Genomic DNA, 17,543 nt, shown 5'->3' with positions numbered 1-17,543 from the left:
ATCCCTGTGGGTCCCTCCCAGCGCTGGATCCTCATGGCCCCCCAGCCCTGTGGCCTGGCCGGGTTCCTGAAGAGCCTTTTTGGGGTTTTGGGGGTTCCGGGGTGCGCAGCGGATGCTGCCTGGCCTCGCCTCCGACTTCCTCCGTCAAAACCCTCCAACGGCAGCAGCGGGGCCGCGGGCGGGGCCGTGCCGGGGCCATGGCCGAGGGCAGGAGCGGCAGCGCCGGGCTCTTCGCCAGGCAGGTCCAGAAGCACTTCAGCCGCGCCCAGGAGAAGGTACGGAGGTGCCACCCACCCCCACGTCCCAGCTTCCACTGGATGTGTCCTCCTTTCCCACCGCAGCGCTCCCGGGGTGGCCCAAAGGCACAGCTCAGCGCCTTTGGGTGCACACAGGGTGGGAATTTGGGGTTTCTGGGTCACTGTCATGGTTGCTTCAAGGCTTTGGAGGATGGCATCTCCCAGAGATCCCCAAGATACTTTGGCTCCTCTAATGGTGGGGGGTTCTCCACCCAAAACGCCTTGCAGAGGTTATGGGGGGCTGTGGGGAGGTGGCACAGGGTCCCTGGGCTGGCTGGCACTGCGGGGGCCCAGCAGGACCCAGCGTGGCCGGTGGTCCCAGGAGCGTTGGTGAGATCGGCACGGGCGCGCAGGAAGCGAGGGGGAAGGGCTGCGGAAGTGGCACGAGCGGGGCAATTCTCTGCTGCTTTGGGGCACTTGGGGGGAGCCTCTTTCCTTTCCTCTCCCCCTAAAAGTAGCTGTGACTCCCCTTTTGGGGGTGACACAAAGACCCCTTTCAAACCCTCCCGGGTTTCCTGGCCAGGGCTCAGTGTTAAATTTGGCTTTCCCACGGCTCAATCATCCCGGGCCAGGCTCTGGCTGCTTCCTGCACGCTGCAAATCTCCCTCCCAGCCGATCCTGGCCTCTTCCCAGGGGGCCCAGCCTCTTCCTGGACATCCCAAATCTCCCTCTGACCCAGCCCCAGCCTCTTCCTGGACATCCCAAATCTCCCTCTGACCCAGCCCCAGCCTCTTCCTGGACCCCAAAGCTCCCCGCTCCCAGCCCTGGTCCCTTCCTGTGGGGGTCAAGCTGTTTTTAGACACCCTAAAAGTCCCTCCTGCCTGGCCCAGGCTCTTCCTGGGGGGTTCCACCTCTTCCTGGACACCTTGAATTTCCCCCCATCTGATTTTCCAGAGGGTCACCCTCTTCCTGGGCACCCCAAAACTCCTTCATGCCTGGCCCCAGCCTCTCCCTGGGGAGCTCATTCTGATGCTGGACACCCCAAAGCTGCCCTCTTCCCAGGAGGCTCAGCCTGGACACCCCAAATCTTCCCCACCCAGCGCAGCCTCTCAGCTCTCCTTCAGCCTCAGACCCTCCTCATCCTCCTCACGGCATCCCCTGTGCCCCACAGCCAGGGGCTAGGGGTGTTTTGGGGTGCACAGCACTCACCCACAGGGTTTAGAGTGGGAGGCAGATTGGGTGGGAGGTAGGTTAGGATGGGAGGTAGATTGGCACCCAAAAATTCACCGTTTTTCCTGAAAGAAATAAAAGCACTGAGGGACTCAGTGAAATTTTGCATTTCCACATAAATCCTGCCCCGCCCGATCCTCGGCAGCCCCTCGGGGGGGTTTTGGGGGGCCCGGGGGGCACAGCCCGCTGACCTCGGAGTGTGGTGGGGGCCTCTTCCCCTCTCTGTCCCTCACAGGTTTTGCAAAAATTGGGCAAAACGGTGGAAACCAAAGACGAGCAGTTCGAGCAGAGCGCCTACAACTTCCAGCTGCAGCAGGTGACAGGGGGACACCGGGGACACCGGGGACACCGGGGACACCCCGACCCATCCCGGGGGTCTCTGCCCCCCCCCAGCCCCGCAGACAGCCCTGAGCCCCCCTCGCCGCCGTGTTTTGCAGAACGAGGGTCACAAACTCTACAAGGAGCTCAAGGGGTTCGTGGGAGCCGTGAGAGGTGCGGAGCCGCCCCCGAATGTCCCAGGGAAAACCGGGAACGGGCAGGGACTCGGGGCGGAGCCAGGATAATAAATAAGGAGTAGCAGAGGAAAGAAATCATGCTGCAATAAATAGATTATTAATTAAGAATTCAGTGTTAAGTCAAAAGAAAGAATAAATAAAAATAAATATTGATTTAAATATTGATAGATATTGATAAATAGATTGTAACTACGAATGGATAATAAAGAGAAAATAGCTAATAAATATAGTATACATAATATATTATATAGATAATATATTATAGATGAGATATATATTATATATCTTACGTATATGACATATGCAATACATATTTTTATATCTCATTATTTATTAAATGCATATGGGATAATGAAGAGATAAAAATGATAGAGAGATAATGGAGAGATTAAAATAATAGATGTTAAAATATATTAAAGATAAAATAATAATATAAATACTGTATGTGGGATAATAGATAATAAATATATATGGGATATATATTATATATCAGATATTAAATAGAAAACCAGATAATACATATGTTATCTATTGGATATATATGTTATATATGGGATTATAGAGACAATAAATAATTTAAAATAACACACCTGGACTAAAAAACAAAAATGGACAGTAGTGAATACATAAATAACGATCAGGAATAAATTATAATGATGATGACAATGATGATGATGATAATGATAATAATAATGATAATGATAATGATAATGAAGAAAATAATGACAATTATGATAATAATGATAACGATAACGATAATGATGGTGATAATGATAATGATAATGATGGTGATGATGATGATGATGATGATGATGATGATGATGATGATGATGATGATGATGATGATGATGATGATGATGATGATGATGATGATGATGATGATGATGATGATGATGATGATGATGATGATGATGATGATGATGATGATGATGATGATGATGATGATGTCTGTGCCCCCAGTGATGCACGAGAGCTCCCGCAGAGTGGCCGAGACGCTGCAGGAGATTTACAGCCCCGAGTGGGACGGGCACGAGGAGCTCCGGGCCATCGCCGACGTGAGCCCCACCTTGAACACTGGGGTTTTGTCAGCAGTGGCCTTTTGGGGTTGTCCTGGGCCAGGGACCTTTTTGACAGCAGCCTTGAGCATTGGGGTTTTGTCAGCAGTGGCCTTTTGGGGTTGTCCTGCACAGGGTCAGGATCTGCCTCGATGATCCCTGTGGGTCCCTCCCAGCGCTGGATCCTCATGGCCCCCCAGCCCTGTGGCCTGGCCGGGTTCCTGAAGAGCCTTTTTGGGGTTTTGGGGGTTCCGGGGTGCGCAGCGGATGCTGCCTGGCCTCGCCTCCGACTTCCTCCGTCAAAACCCTCCAACGGCAGCAGCGGGGCCGCGGGCGGGGCCGTGCCGGGGCCATGGCCGAGGGCAGGAGCGGCAGCGCCGGGCTCTTCGCCAGGCAGGTCCAGAAGCACTTCAGCCGCGCCCAGGAGAAGGTACGGAGGTGCCACCCACCCCCACGTCCCAGCTTCCACTGGATGTGTCCTCCTTTCCCACCGCAGCGCTCCCGGGGTGGCCCAAAGGCACAGCTCAGCGCCTTTGGGTGCACACAGGGTGGGAATTTGGGGTTTCTGGGTCACTGTCATGGTTGCTTCAAGGCTTTGGAGGATGGCATCTCCCAGAGATCCCCAAGATACTTTGGCTCCTCTAATGGTGGGGGGTTCTCCACCCAAAACGCCTTGCAGAGGTTATGGGGGGCTGTGGGGAGGTGGCACAGGGTCCCTGGGCTGGCTGGCACTGCGGGGGCCCAGCAGGACCCAGCGTGGCCGGTGGTCCCAGGAGCGTTGGTGAGATCGGCACGGGCGCGCAGGAAGCGAGGGGGAAGGGCTGCGGAAGTGGCACGAGCGGGGCAATTCTCTGCTGCTTTGGGGCACTTGGGGGGAGCCTCTTTCCTTTCCTCTCCCCCTAAAAGTAGCTGTGACTCCCCTTTTGGGGGTGACACAAAGACCCCTTTCAAACCCTCCCGGGTTTCCTGGCCAGGGCTCAGTGTTAAATTTGGCTTTCCCACGGCTCAATCATCCCGGGCCAGGCTCTGGCTGCTTCCTGCACGCTGCAAATCTCCCTCCCAGCCGATCCTGGCCTCTTCCCAGGGGGCCCAGCCTCTTCCTGGACATCCCAAATCTCCCTCTGACCCAGCCCCAGCCTCTTCCTGGACATCCCAAATCTCCCTCTGACCCAGCCCCAGCCTCTTCCTGGACCCCAAAGCTCCCCGCTCCCAGCCCTGGTCCCTTCCTGTGGGGGTCAAGCTGTTTTTAGACACCCTAAAAGTCCCTCCTGCCTGGCCCAGGCTCTTCCTGGGGGGTTCCACCTCTTCCTGGACACCTTGAATTTCCCCCCATCTGATTTTCCAGAGGGTCACCCTCTTCCTGGGCACCCCAAAACTCCTTCATGCCTGGCCCCAGCCTCTCCCTGGGGAGCTCATTCTGATGCTGGACACCCCAAAGCTGCCCTCTTCCCAGGAGGCTCAGCCTGGACACCCCAAATCTTCCCCACCCAGCGCAGCCTCTCAGCTCTCCTTCAGCCTCAGACCCTCCTCATCCTCCTCACGGCATCCCCTGTGCCCCACAGCCAGGGGCTAGGGGTGTTTTGGGGTGCACAGCACTCACCCACAGGGTTTAGAGTGGGAGGCAGATTGGGTGGGAGGTAGGTTAGGATGGGAGGTAGATTGGCACCCAAAAATTCACCGTTTTTCCTGAAAGAAATAAAAGCACTGAGGGACTCAGTGAAATTTTGCATTTCCACATAAATCCTGCCCCGCCCGATCCTCGGCAGCCCCTCGGGGGGGTTTTGGGGGGCCCGGGGGGCACAGCCCGCTGACCTCGGAGTGTGGTGGGGGCCTCTTCCCCTCTCTGTCCCTCACAGGTTTTGCAAAAATTGGGCAAAACGGTGGAAACCAAAGACGAGCAGTTCGAGCAGAGCGCCTACAACTTCCAGCTGCAGCAGGTGACAGGGGGACACCGGGGACACCGGGGACACCGGGGACACCCCGACCCATCCCGGGGGTCTCTGCCCCCCCCCAGCCCCGCAGACAGCCCTGAGCCCCCCTCGCCGCCGTGTTTTGCAGAACGAGGGTCACAAACTCTACAAGGAGCTCAAGGGGTTCGTGGGAGCCGTGAGAGGTGCGGAGCCGCCCCCGAATGTCCCAGGGAAAACCGGGAACGGGCAGGGACTCGGGGCGGAGCCAGGATAATAAATAAGGAGTAGCAGAGGAAAGAAATCATGCTGCAATAAATAGATTATTAATTAAGAATTCAGTGTTAAGTCAAAAGAAAGAATAAATAAAAATAAATATTGATTTAAATATTGATAGATATTGATAAATAGATTGTAACTACGAATGGATAATAAAGAGAAAATAGCTAATAAATATAGTATACATAATATATTATATAGATAATATATTATAGATGAGATATATATTATATATCTTACGTATATGACATATGCAATACATATTTTTATATCTCATTATTTATTAAATGCATATGGGATAATGAAGAGATAAAAATGATAGAGAGATAATGGAGAGATTAAAATAATAGATGTTAAAATATATTAAAGATAAAATAATAATATAAATACTGTATGTGGGATAATAGATAATAAATATATATGGGATATATATTATATATCAGATATTAAATAGAAAACCAGATAATACATATGTTATCTATTGGATATATATGTTATATATGGGATTATAGAGACAATAAATAATTTAAAATAACACACCTGGACTAAAAAACAAAAATGGACAGTAGTGAATACATAAATAACGATCAGGAATAAATTATAATGATGATGACAATGATGATGATGATAATGATAATAATAATGATAATGATAATGATAATGAAGAAAATAATGACAATTATGATAATAATGATAACGATAACGATAATGATGGTGATAATGATAATGATAATGATGGCGATGATGATGATGATGATGATGATGAGGTGTCTGTGCCCCCAGTGATGCACGAGAGCTCCCGCAGAGTGGCCGAGACGCTGCAGGAGATTTACAGCCCCGAGTGGGACGGGCACGAGGAGCTCCGGGCCATCGCCGACGTGAGCCCCGGGTGTCCCCAAGGGTCCCCTCGAAGCCTGGGGCCTTGGAGGGTCCCGGGTGTCACTGCTGTCCCCGTCCCTGTCCCCCCAGAGCAATGACCTCCTGTGGGATGACTACGAGGCGAAGCTGGTCGACCAGGTCCTGCTGCTCATGGAGAATTACCTGGTCCAGTTCGGGGACTTTAAGGTGCCCCCCTGCTCTGTCCAGCGGGGTTGGGGACAGGGGGAGCACGGGGGGGTCCTGGCTCACCTGTCCCCCCCCCAGGAGCGCATCGCCAAGCGGGGCCGAAAGCTCGTGGACTACGACAGTGCCCGGCACCACCTGGAGGCTCTGCAGAGCGCCAAGAAAAAGGACGAGGCCAAAATCGCCAAGGTTGGGACTCCCCGGCGCTGTCCCCGTGTGGGGACAGTCCCCCGGCCGTGGGGACAAAAGCACGAGCCCCCCGTCCCTCCCCGCAGGCCGAGGAGGAGTTCAATAAAGCCCAGGCGGTGTTTGAGGACCTGAACAGGGACCTGCGGGAGGAGCTGCCCGTCCTGTACGGCAGGTACGGCCCTGTCACAGGCCTGGGGACACCGCGGGGGCTCGGGGACACTGCGGGGATTTGGGAACATCACGGGGCTGGAGGGCACCGTGGGGGTTGCCAGGCTGGGGATGTCATGGGGCTGGGGGACACCACGGACCAGGGGGATGGGGGACATCGTGAGTCTGGGGGACACGGCAGAGGTGGGGGGACATCGTAAGGCTGGGGGACATCGTGGGGCTGGGGGACACTGGCTGGGCAAGGGTGCCATCGGGTGGGTGAGGTCCCCCCATGCAGGGAAGAACTTGCGTGGGTCTCTGTCCAAAGTCCACCATGGGGACACCTCGGGGGTCCTGGGGCCATCAGCCACGGGGGCCTGTGACAGTGGGAGGTGGCAGCTCCACGGCATCCATGGGGTGGCCCTGAGGGGACATTCCCGTTCCGTGCGGGGCCCACGGAGTTGGGGACTCAGCCCGGGGGACGGGTGGGAGGTGGCTGAGCACGCCCAGACCCCTCCCTGTCCCCTCGGTGGGACATGGTGGGGCACGCCCAGACCCCTCCCTGTCCCCTCGGTGGGACATGGTGGGGCACGCCCAGACCCCTCCCTGTCCCCGCAGCCGCATCGCCTGTTACGTCACCGTTTTCCAGAACATCTCCAACCTCCGCGACGTCTTCTACAAGGAGATGAGCAAGGTGGGGAAGGCATCCCAAAACACCTCCCCCGACCCCGGTAGCACGAGGTGTTCCCAGGTGTCCCCAGGTGTCCCCAGGCGTCCTCAGGTGTCCCCAGGTGGCTACACCGGTGCTTTCCCCGCCCCTCCAGTCCTTGCTCTTCATTTCATTCATTCATTCATTCATTCATTCATTCATTCATTCATTCATTCATTCAGAGCAGCCCGAGGGTGTTCGGGGTGTCCCCAGGAGTTGGGGGCCCTGCTGAGCCCCCGGGTGATGGGGGGCACCTGGGGGTCCCCCTGAAGGGTTTCTGTGTCCCCCCTCCCCAGCTCAACCGGGACCTGTACGAGGTGATGAGCAAACTGGAGAAGCAGCACTCGAGCAAGGTGTTCATCATCAAAGGTGTCCCCAGGTAACAGCCGGGGACATGAGGGGACAATTCGCCCCCCAGCCCTCCTGGAGCGGGTGTCTGCCGCAGATGGGCTGAAGGTGCCTCTTGGTGGGCCTGGGGAATTATCGGGGTCCTGCTGGATGGGGAAGCGTCCCCTGCAAGCTGGGACGGTGACACCCCAAGGATGCTTGGGGACACCCCAAGCTGAACCCCTCTGTCCCCCCCCAGTAACCGCCGCTCTCTGGTCATCTCCGCGCCCGTGAGCCCCCCGGCCATGTTCCCCTGCCCGGACAAGGCTCCCGTGGTGGACGCGGAGGTGACACCGGGGTCCCCCGGCGGGGACAGCGCCGCCAGCGACACCGCCACCAGCGCGGAGCTGGGGGCTGTTTCCCCCGGGCCCCCCCCGGCCTCGCCCGCCAGCGGGGGCTCGCTGGACTCGGCGTCGGTGTCCAGCGAGGAGAACGCGGAGCCCGGCGGCGACAGCGAGCCCCCGGAGCGGGCGACATCGGTGACAGGGTCGGTGTGCAGCGAGGGGACCCCGGAGCCCCTCTCCAAGCCCGACTCTCTGTCCCCTGGCCAGGAGCCATCGGCGACAGCCGCGGAGCAGGGGGGTGACAGCGGGGCGCGGGGGGGCCCCGAGGCCATCGCCACCTCCCTGGCGTCACTGATTTTATCCGAGGCCATTGCCCAGGCCGCTGGCACCTTGTCACCAGCGGCGGGGAGAGCCGCGGACACAGCAGGGGACAGCGCGGCCACCAGCGCCGAGGGTCGGGCACGGCCGGCGGTGCCGCCGTCCCCCCCCGCGGCTGTCCCCTGCCGTGTCCTCGGTCCCGCGGCGGCACCGGCGTGTCCCCGGGAGCCGTGCCAGCTCGGCGGTGAGCGGGGACAGCGCGGTGACACCGGGGACAGCGCGGAGGCGGCGGATGTCGAGCCACAGGTGCGCAAAACTCAGGGGGAAATTTTGGGGGACGCCGGGGTGGGAGCGAGGAACGCACACAGGGGAATTCCCGGCTGGGGACACCCGGGCGGGATGTGGGGACACGGGGCCGGCCCGGGGGACAAAGCCAGCCCGTGGGACACCAGACCTGCCCCTCCCCGCGGCGCCGGGCCCCGGGAACGGCCGGTGCCCCCCTGGACCCCCAACCCAGGCGGGTGCAACGGGCGGGGGGCTCGGTCCCTTTTTGGGGGGGATTCAACGGAATCACGAGGTGCCAGTGTCACCCTCGCGTCTCTCCCAGGGCTGTTCCGGGACACCGGAGCAGGACACGAGCCGGGACCCCTCAGGTGCTGCAGAACCCCCCCAGGATCCCCCCGAGTCCCTCAGCACCCTGTGATCCCACAGGGAAACGAGGCGTCTTCCCTAACTAAATTCATTCCCCAGAAAGTATTTCCCAGCCCCCATCCCGTAGGAAATAAAGATGGAAAAGGTGGAAAAATCCCAAATTTCCATCTGGGATTGTGGAGGGGTCCGGGGGGACCCCACCGGCGGATTTGGGGTGCCTGAGTGTAGGGGGTGGGAGGTTGGGGGTTGTCACTCCCTGCCCGGCTCCAACACCCGTGACTCGGGAAAAAGGCGTCGAGCCTGTTCCACCAGCTCCGGAAAATGCGCTGTCATGCCAAAAAAATCCCTAACACCCCAGTTTTCCCCTCCCGTGATCCAGAATTCCCCCATTCCCGCACGAAGCCCCATTCCCCATCTCCGGGATGATGGGTTTGGCCCGCAGCCAGCGAGGGGTTAACGGGGGAGGGATCCGGGGGGGTTGATCCTCATTCCGGCCGAACTGGAAAGGTGAGGTAGGAAAAGGGCAACGCCTTCACCTGGGCAACGCCTTCACCTGGAGCCGCACATGGTGCCGGCAGGTAAGAGCTGCAGGAGTGGGGCCTGGATCAGCGGGTGCCCCCCGAAATTCCCGGTCCCTGGGGGGCTTCAGGGGGTGGCTCCGCAAAATCCCAGGCACAGGGGTCTGGACACGGCGACACCGCAGCCCTGCAGCGAGGGACGGCTGTGCAGCCGGTCTGGGGTGAAGCCGGAATGTCGGGGCATTTTCCAGCTGGATTTGGGGTGGGAGCGGAGGGAAAGGCCGGATCCTGCCACAGGGAGAGGCTGAAATCAGGAAATCCGGCAGGAAAGCTGAGGGGGAAACAGGGGGAGCAAAGTGCTGGTCCCAGGGGATCATCCCAAGGTGACGGAGAAGAAACGAGGGCGAGCAGCAAATCCCGCCCTCCACCCGCTGGGGAGGGGAAGGGGGGGCTCTAAAGGGGCTGCTGAGCACTCCCGAAAGAAGCCTGGGGGGGTGGTTTGGTGATCCCATCCTCCATCCGCCGGGAATGGGAAGGGAGGGGCTGTGAAGGCACCGCCAAGCACCCCTAAAAAATCTGTAGGGACGGTTTGCTCCTCCCGTCCTCCAAACACCGGGAATGGGGGTGGGGGGCTGTAAAGGGGCTGCCGAGCACCCCCAAAAGAAGCTTGGGGGAATGGTTTGGTGATCCCATCCTCCATTCACCGGGAAAGGGAATGGAGGGGCTGTGAAGGCGCTGCCAAGCCCCCCTAAAAAATCGCTGTAGGGTTGGTTTGCTCCTCCCGTCCTCCAGGCACCGGGAACGGGCACGGGAATGGGGATGGGATGGGGGGCTGCATCCCCGGTGCTCCTGGAAGGAGTTTCTGGGATCAGAGCAGCCGAGCGGGGCAGGGCTTTCCTCGGGAGCGGCTCTGGAGCCGCTCGGCCGGAGCGCAGGAATGAGGAAGATGAGGGTTTTTCACAACCCTGCTTTGAAAACCCGTGGAAATGCATCGGGATGCAGCGGGCTGGGAATGATTCACCGCCGCTGCCAGCCCCCTTCTTCCGGGCTGGATCCCGGCCTGGCACCGCCACAAATCCCGAAGGTTTCCGCGGTGGGAAGCACCGGAGCCTTCCCGCAGGGCTCGGGTGATTCCTTCCCACGATCCCAAGGCGGGAGCAGGGAGGGGATCCAGGGGGAGCATCCCTGCCCCGGAGAGAGCAGGAGGAGCTGCACTCCCACCAGCACGCAAGGTTTGATGGAAATCAAACCCTTCCTCAGATAAACTCGGGTGAAACCTTTGGCGAGCCCCAGCATTCCAGTTCTCAGGCGCTGTGGGTCCCAGGATTGTGATTTTTGGGTGCTCGGCCCAGAGCTGGTTTGAGTTCCTCCCTGGCAGTGCCAGACTCTTCCCAAGAAACCCTTCCCAAGGCTCGGACCAGCCCCGTTCCACCCAGCGGCGCCTTTTCCTCTTCTTCCCCTAAACCCCGGACTCTTTTGGGGAATTTAATCCCAGTTTTGGCTCCGAAGCCAGCCGGGAGCAGCAGCTGCTCCATGGGAAGGCCGTGGTTGGCTTTGGGAAAGGCCCAGAGCCCGGAGAGCGCTGCCGGGGGGGGTCACAGCAAAGCCGGGTTTAGTGAAGGGCTGGGTGAAAGCAAAACCGGATTGAAAACAGAACTGTTCAAAGCAAAACTTGGTTTAATTCAAAGTTGGGTTTAAAGCAAAACCGAGTTTAAAACAAAGCTGGGATTAAAGCAACTCTGGATGTAATGCAAATCTGTGTTTAAAGCAAAATTGTGTCTAAAGCAAGCTCAGTTTAAAGGAAAGCTGGTTTTAAGGCAAAATCAGGTTTAATTCAAAGCTGGGTTTAATGAAAAGCTGGACTTAAAGTGAAATTTGGTTTAAAGCAAAATGAGTTTAAAGCAAAACTAAGTTTAAAGAAAAGCTGGGTTTAACATAGAACTGGACTAAAGTAAAATCAGGCTTAAAGCAAAATTGTGCTGGAAATAAAATCGGGTTTAATGTGAAGCTGGGTTTAAGGCAAATCGGGTTTAAAACAAATTTGGGATTAAAGCAGATCTTCGTTTCAAGCAAAGCTGGGTTTAAAACAAAACAAGGTTTAAAGTGAAAAAAATTTCAAGTGAAACAAGCTTAAAACACAGCAAGGTTTAATGCAGGACTAGTTTTAAAGCAGAACCAGGTTTAAAGCAAAGCTGGGTTTAAAGTAAAACCGGTTTCAAAGCAGAGCTGATCTTAAGTAAAACTGAGTTTAATGAGCGGGTGGCTGCTCGGGGTCCCTGCTACTCCTGTCACTGCCCCAATTCCCGGAGCCCCCAGCCCCAACTCCCGGCTCCTCCCCCAGCCTCATTTCTCGGGGCTCCCCAGCCCTCCCAGCTCCCCCAGCCCCAATTCCCATTTCACTCTGCCCCAATTCCCGCCTCCCCCAGCCCCAATTCCCGGCTCACCCCCAGCCCAAATTTCCAGCTCCCCCATCCCAATTCCCGGCTCCCCCCCAGCCCCAATTCCCGTCTCCTCCACACCCAATTCCGGGCTGGACCCTAACCCCAATTTCCAGCTCCCCCAGCCCCAATTCCGGGCTCGCCCCCAACCCCAATTCCCGGCTCCCCCAGCCCCAATTCCCGGGGTTCCCCCAGCCCCAATTCCCGCTCCCGGCCCTGCCGTGTCCCCGCCCCCGCCCCGCTCCCGCCGCTCGATTTCCTCTTTTTTTAAAACCCCAAACAAACGGGATTTGATTCGCTCGGAGCGCGCTGAGTCACGGAACCCCCGCGCCCGGAGCCACCGGCCCCGCGCCCGGAGCCCCCGCCGGGACACTCTGGGGGGCCCGGGGGTCCCCATCGGGCACAGCCAAGGTGGGTCGGACAGCTCCACGTCCCGGCTGCGACACCGAGCTCCGGCCCCGCCTTTGGGGCGTTTTCAAGGGCTTTCGGGCACTTTGAAGCTCTCAAAATCTGGGAGTGAATCGAGTCAGGGGCTGGTTCTTCCGACCCCAGCCCCAGTAACACCAGTGCGTTACTGGTGCTGCACCACCCCCCTGGCGCGGAGCCTTTGGGGGCGGGTTGGGGGAAATCACCGCTTTTATCCCTATTTTTGACAGCTCCGAAGGAACCCGGAGCCTCACCTGGAAGGAGCCACTGGAAGGAGGGATCTCAGCCCCACCTGAGCACAGCCGATGGGGCATTGAGTGGGAATTCACCGCTTTTACCGCTGTTTTTGGCAGCTCTGAAGGACCCCAAACCTTCCCCCGGCAGGAGCCGACGCGATGGAGAGAGATCAGCCCCACCTGAGCTCAGGTGAGCGCCTGGAGCCGCTTCTCCGGCCTCTTCCCACCTTCCCCACCCGTCCCAAGCCCTCCCTCACCTCCCTGTCTCCCCGTCCCGAGGAAGACCTGACCACCCCGTACCTGAGGAAGGCTCCCACGCCCCCCGGCCATGAGGACGCCGACACGGCCGTGATCGCAGGTGAGGCCGCGCTGCGCTCGGCCCCGGGGCGCTGCCGGCGCTCGGGCTGAGCCTGTGCTTGCCCGCAGTGGTGATCACCCTGGTGTTCCTGACGCTGCTGACCGTGCTGGCGGTGATCGGGATTTACCTGTACCGCAACCAGGGCTCCTACCGCACCTACGAGCAGCCCGAGGCGGACGCGGCCCCGCGGGAGGAGCCTCCGGCCAAGGAGAAGGAGGAATATTTTATCTAAGGACGCGCCTGGCATCCACACAGGTCCCGAAATTCACTGCAGCTGGGGGGTCGACGTGAATTTTCAGGGGTTAGGATGCTACCTGAATTCCCTGGCATCAGGGATCTGCCCAGATTTCCTGGAGTTGGGGATCCGCGGAAATATCCCGGAGCTGAGGATCTGCTGGAATTTCTTGGAGGTGGGGGATCTTCCTGAAGGGGAATCTGCCTAAATTCCCTGGAGCTGGGGCTTTACCTGCATTTTCTGGCTTTGGGGTTCTGCCTAAATTCCTTGCATTGGGGGATCCACATCAATTGGAAACCTGCCTAAATTCCCTGGGGTCGAGGTTCTGCCTAAATCTCCTGGAGCTGGGATCTGCCTGAATCCCCTGGAGCTTGTGATTTCCCTAAATTCCCTGGAGCTGGGGTTCGGCCTAAAGCTGAGGATCTACAGCTGGTTTTGTTTGGTTTGTTTTGGTTTTTTTTCCTTAATTTATGAAGCCAACCATGGAAGGATTACGTGGGTGCCCGAGGGTAGGAAAAACCCCAAATACCCCTCCCCCAAAAAATAGTAAGAGGAAGTTCCCAATGCAGCAGGAAAAAGGAAAGACGTGAGGAAACCCCAGCTGGCAGCAGCCAAAGGGGTTCTCAGAGGCCCAACAGAAATCTGTTACTTCATTTAAATTTTCAAAATAATCTTTATTTTATTTTTGGTTTTTAGTATAAAAACTCCACAAGTTCAGTGCAGCACAGAGAGTCCGAGAGCTGAGCTCGGGAGCAGTCAGGGATGGTCACACTCACACAGAACACAGATTCAGATTAAAGTGAAATATTAAGATAAAATAGAGTCGAATCTGAGCTCTTTCTTCATCAAGTAACAACCAAAAGGAAGGAAAACACCCGACTGAGGATCCCTGAAGTGCTCCTCCCAATCTTGCGAGGTTTGGTTATCAATGCAGGTGTGAGTCACTGATAAACACATCGATAAACCCATTCACAAACTTCCCATTCCTAAAAACCCACCGCCAAACATCCCATTGATAAAACTCCTCCATAAACCCACCAATCAACGCCTCATTGATCAACCCATCGATAACCCCCAAACCATCCCCATCCCAAAGAGAAAACCCAAGGGATTTGGGTGCTCCCTGACATCCCCACCCCCGGGACAGATGGAAACAGCCTCTCGGATTTAAGGAATTTGGGTGCGAAAACACCAGGTCTGAGTTAAAATCAAGCGTTTGCTAATGAAGCATCAATTAAACCTGGCTCTAGCTGGAATGGGAGGATCCCCCGGGAGCTGCAGCACGGCCCTGGCACCGCTCATGGCTTCGATTAGAGCTGAGGTGCAAACGATCCAAGATTACCGGGAGTGGGTTAAAAAAAATCCCAGGACAGAGGTTCCTGGGGGAGAAAGGTGGGAGAGGGAGAAGGGGCACCTCGAGTGAGGCCAGGAAGGGCTCAGGTGTCCCTGCCCCTGCTGGGGAGGAGATTTTTGCCTCTGGGAAGGGAATTTTGCCACTGGGAAGGAGATTTTTGCTTCTGGGAGGGAGATTTTGCCTCTGAGGAGGAGATTTTGCCTCTGGAGAGGAGATTTTTTTCTGTTTCCTACCCAAAATCCACCTTTCCCAGAAAGAAGAGAAACCCGGATGGCTCCAGCAGAGGGATGAGGGCGGTGGAAGGGGAAACCCCTCCCCAGGGCGTAATTAGGCCATTAATTAATTAGAGCTGCGTGTAAATGAGGAAGGGGCGGGGCTGAGCTCACCCCTGTTTGTCAGTGAGCCCCCCGGGACCCCTCCCCTGTCACCCACTCGTGTCCCCCGGGGGGGTCCCTCCCCAGGCCCCGTGCAGGTCCCTGGGGGGAGGTGCTGACGGGTGGGGACCCCCAAACCCGGCCCCCCCTCACCAGAGGCTGAAGGCCCCCCCGGCCCCCCCCAGGAAGCCCCCCTTGCGCGGGGGCAGCAGGACGGCGGCTCCGGGCGGGACGGGCACCGGGGGGGCACCCGGGGGGCACCCGGCGGGCGGCGGCTGCAAGGCAAAACGGGACGGGCACTGTCACCGGAGGGACAGGGCAATGTCACCAGAGGGGATAGGACACTGTCACCAGAGGGACAGGGACTGCCACCAGAGGGGATAGGCAATGTCACCAGAGGGACAGACACTGCCACCAGAGGGGATAGGCAATGTCACCAGAGGGGATAGGGCACTGTCACCAGAGGGACAGGACACTACCACCAGAGGGACAGGGCACTGCCACCAGAGGGACAGGACATTGTCACCAGAGGGACAGGGCAATGTCACCCAGAGGGACAGGGCACTGCCACCAGAGGGACAGGACATTGTCACCAGAGGGACAGGGCAATGTCACCAGAGGGGACAGGGCACTGCCACCAGAGGGACAGGGCACTGTCACCAGAGGGACAGAGCACTGTCACCACAGGGACAGGCACTGTCACCAGAGGGGACAGCAGAGGTCACTGTCACGACAGGGGATAGGACTCTGTCACGACAGGGGACAGGTCACTGTCACAAGAGGGGACAGCCGAAGCTGCTGTCATGCCCAGGGCGGGCTGTGGGGACAGAGCAATGTCCCCAAGCCCTGCTGAGGGACAGTGGCTGGGGGTGGGACACGCTGGGCCCTCAGCCCTGAGCCACCTCTGAGGCCTGTGGCACCTGGGCCGGGGGGCGGGGGGGACACCTGTCACCTGGGCTGCCACCTGGGGGACACATTGTCACCTGGGCTGCCACCGGGGGGACACACTGTCACCTGGGCTGCCACCTGGGGGACACCTGTCACCTGTCCCCAAGCTACAGGAGGGAATTCCAGGGGAGCAGGAACCTCTCAGGCTCCAGGAGAGGGGAGCCAAGGGGGCCAGGTGAGCAGGCCCAGGTGAGCAGGCCCAGGTGAGCAGGGCCAGGTGAGCAGGCCCAGGTGAGCAGGAGCCTCCCCCAGCTCACAGGCAGTGCCAGGCCCAGGTGTGGGCACAGGTGAGGTCTGGTGGCCAGGGCCCCCCTTGCCCTGCTCCCCCAGGCCAGATTTGGGCAGTGCCACACACACCCAGCCCAGGGTCACCTGTGATCCCAAATCCCAGCTGGAAGTGCCCAAACCAGCTGGGATGGGGCTGGGACTCACCTGGGCCAGGGCCAGGTGATCTTCTGGTCCCTCCCCACCCAAATCCCCCAGGCCTGGGGATGCACCTGCACTCCCCGGGATGCTGCCAGTGCCACCTGTCCCAAACCCCAGAGATCCACCTGGTATCACCAGGATGCTGCCAGTGCCACCTGTCCCAAACCCCACAGAGCCACCTGCACTCACCTGAATGCTGCCAGTGCCACCTGTCCCAAGTCTTCCTACCCAAATCCCCAAGCCCCAGAGATCCAGCTGCACTCCCCAGGACAGTGCCAGTGCCACCTGTCCCAAACCTTCCCAGCTGTCCCAAACCTTCCTACCTCATCCCAAACCCCAGAGATCCACCTGGTATCAGCAGGACAGTGCCAGTGCCACCTGTCCCAAACCCTCCCACCTGTCCCAAACCCTCCCAGCTGTCCCAAACCCTCCCAGCTGTCCCAAAGCCTCCCAGCTGTACCCACGGCAGAGATGCAGCTGCACTCACCGGGATGCTGGCAGTGCCCCCTGTCCCCAGCCTGGCAGCGGTGTCAAAGCCCCCCTCGAGCAGCACGGTGGATCCTGGTGGGAACACCTGGCCCAGGGGCAAATAGGCCACGGGGGAGCCCAGAGCCCCCAGGGGCAGCGGCGGGGCCAGGGGCAGGTACAGGGACGCCCCCGGGTACGCCGGGGACACGGGGGGGATGCCGGCAGCGCCCAGGGGCACGAAGCTCAGACGGTAGAGCTGCAAAACGAGCGAGGCAGCGAGGTGGGACAGGTCACCCCCAGCCAGCAGCCGGGGACTGTCACCTGCCTGAGGGGGCTGGGGGTCACCTGAATCCACCCCTGGGCTTTACTGGGGTCTTTGGGTGGCCTGGGCTAGGGAAGGAGGGTCCCTGCCCAAGGGGAGCTCTGGGGGTCCCCGGGTAAAGGTGCCAGGGACAGGTGTGCCCCCGTGCCCCACCTACCTCGGGGTACGCAGCGGTGGGGTCAAGGTAGGGGGGCGGCTGCGGCAGGGGCAGAGCCTGGGGGTACCCGGGGGGGGCCGGGCCCGGGAACAAGGGCTGGCCTGGGAACGGCCCTGGGGACAGAAACGGGTCAGGAGAGCCGGGAGCCAGGGCTGGGCTTTGGGGCTGGAGGAAAAGGCATCGCCCCGTGCCCTGTGCCCCCCCGGGGACCACCCCAGCGCTCCCCATCCCTGCCTGCCCCCCCAGGCAGCTCCACCATGGCATCAGCCCGGCCTCGCTGTGCCCCCAGCGCCCCCCACTCCCAGGGGATAGGC

General features: G+C 58.7%; 3 protein-coding genes across 7 annotated transcripts; 2 read left to right on the top strand and 1 right to left on the bottom strand.

Moving 5' to 3' along the window:
• Positions 1-3,288: 3,288 nt before the first annotated feature.
• On the top strand, positions 3,289-12,933 carry BIN2 (bridging integrator 2). Of its 3 annotated transcripts, XR_005952425.1 has the most exons (12): positions 3,290-3,466; positions 4,893-4,973; positions 5,095-5,149; positions 6,006-6,100; positions 6,192-6,287; positions 6,366-6,473; positions 6,560-6,645; positions 7,239-7,314; positions 7,626-7,708; positions 7,916-8,624; positions 12,705-12,777; positions 12,871-12,933. XR_005952425.1 is itself a non-coding variant. In XM_041401289.1 (11 exons), exons 1-11 carry the CDS (start codon positions 3,389-3,391, stop codon positions 12,645-12,647), a joined length of 1,533 nt encoding a protein of 510 aa, XP_041257223.1. In that variant the 5' UTR covers positions 3,289-3,388; the 3' UTR covers positions 12,648-12,716. The 3 variants fall into 3 exon arrangements, 2 of the variants coding, with proteins under 2 accessions (XP_041257223.1, XP_041257222.1); XM_041401289.1 differs by lacking the exon at positions 12,871-12,933 and having other exon boundaries at positions 3,289-3,466; positions 12,582-12,716; XM_041401288.1 differs by lacking the exons at positions 12,705-12,777; positions 12,871-12,933 and adding an exon at positions 8,926-9,123 and having other exon boundaries at positions 3,291-3,466.
• LOC121334316 (small cell adhesion glycoprotein) lies at positions 8,556-13,177 on the top strand. 3 transcript variants are annotated; one of them, XM_041401320.1, is made up of 4 exons: positions 8,556-8,624; positions 12,705-12,777; positions 12,871-12,945; positions 13,014-13,177. In XM_041401320.1, exons 2-4 carry the CDS (start codon positions 12,747-12,749, stop codon positions 13,175-13,177), a joined length of 270 nt encoding a protein of 89 aa, XP_041257254.1. In that variant the 5' UTR covers positions 8,556-8,624; positions 12,705-12,746. The 3 variants fall into 3 exon arrangements, with proteins under 3 accessions (XP_041257254.1, XP_041257255.1, XP_041257256.1); XM_041401321.1 differs by lacking the exon at positions 8,556-8,624 and adding an exon at positions 9,260-9,547; XM_041401322.1 differs by lacking the exon at positions 8,556-8,624 and adding an exon at positions 12,235-12,336.
• Positions 13,178-13,833: 656 nt separating this feature from the next.
• DAZAP2 (DAZ associated protein 2) lies at positions 13,834-17,526 on the bottom strand. The gene is made up of 4 exons (XM_041401315.1): positions 17,230-17,526; positions 16,770-17,006; positions 15,062-15,183; positions 13,834-14,124 (listed from the first exon to the last, which is right to left on the bottom strand). Exons 1-4 carry the CDS (start codon positions 17,491-17,493, stop codon positions 14,106-14,108), a joined length of 642 nt encoding a protein of 213 aa, XP_041257249.1. The 5' UTR covers positions 17,494-17,526; the 3' UTR covers positions 13,834-14,105.
• Between the last annotated feature and the right edge of the window lie 17 nt (positions 17,527-17,543).

The sequence above is a fragment of the Onychostruthus taczanowskii genome, unplaced genomic scaffold, assembly GCF_017590055.1.
Source record: "Onychostruthus taczanowskii isolate IOZ18803 unplaced genomic scaffold, ASM1759005v1 scaffold188, whole genome shotgun sequence".
NCBI classification, from domain to species: Eukaryota; Metazoa; Chordata; class Aves; order Passeriformes; family Passeridae; genus Onychostruthus; species Onychostruthus taczanowskii.
This window is presented reverse-complemented; position numbering and strand designations above follow the sequence as displayed.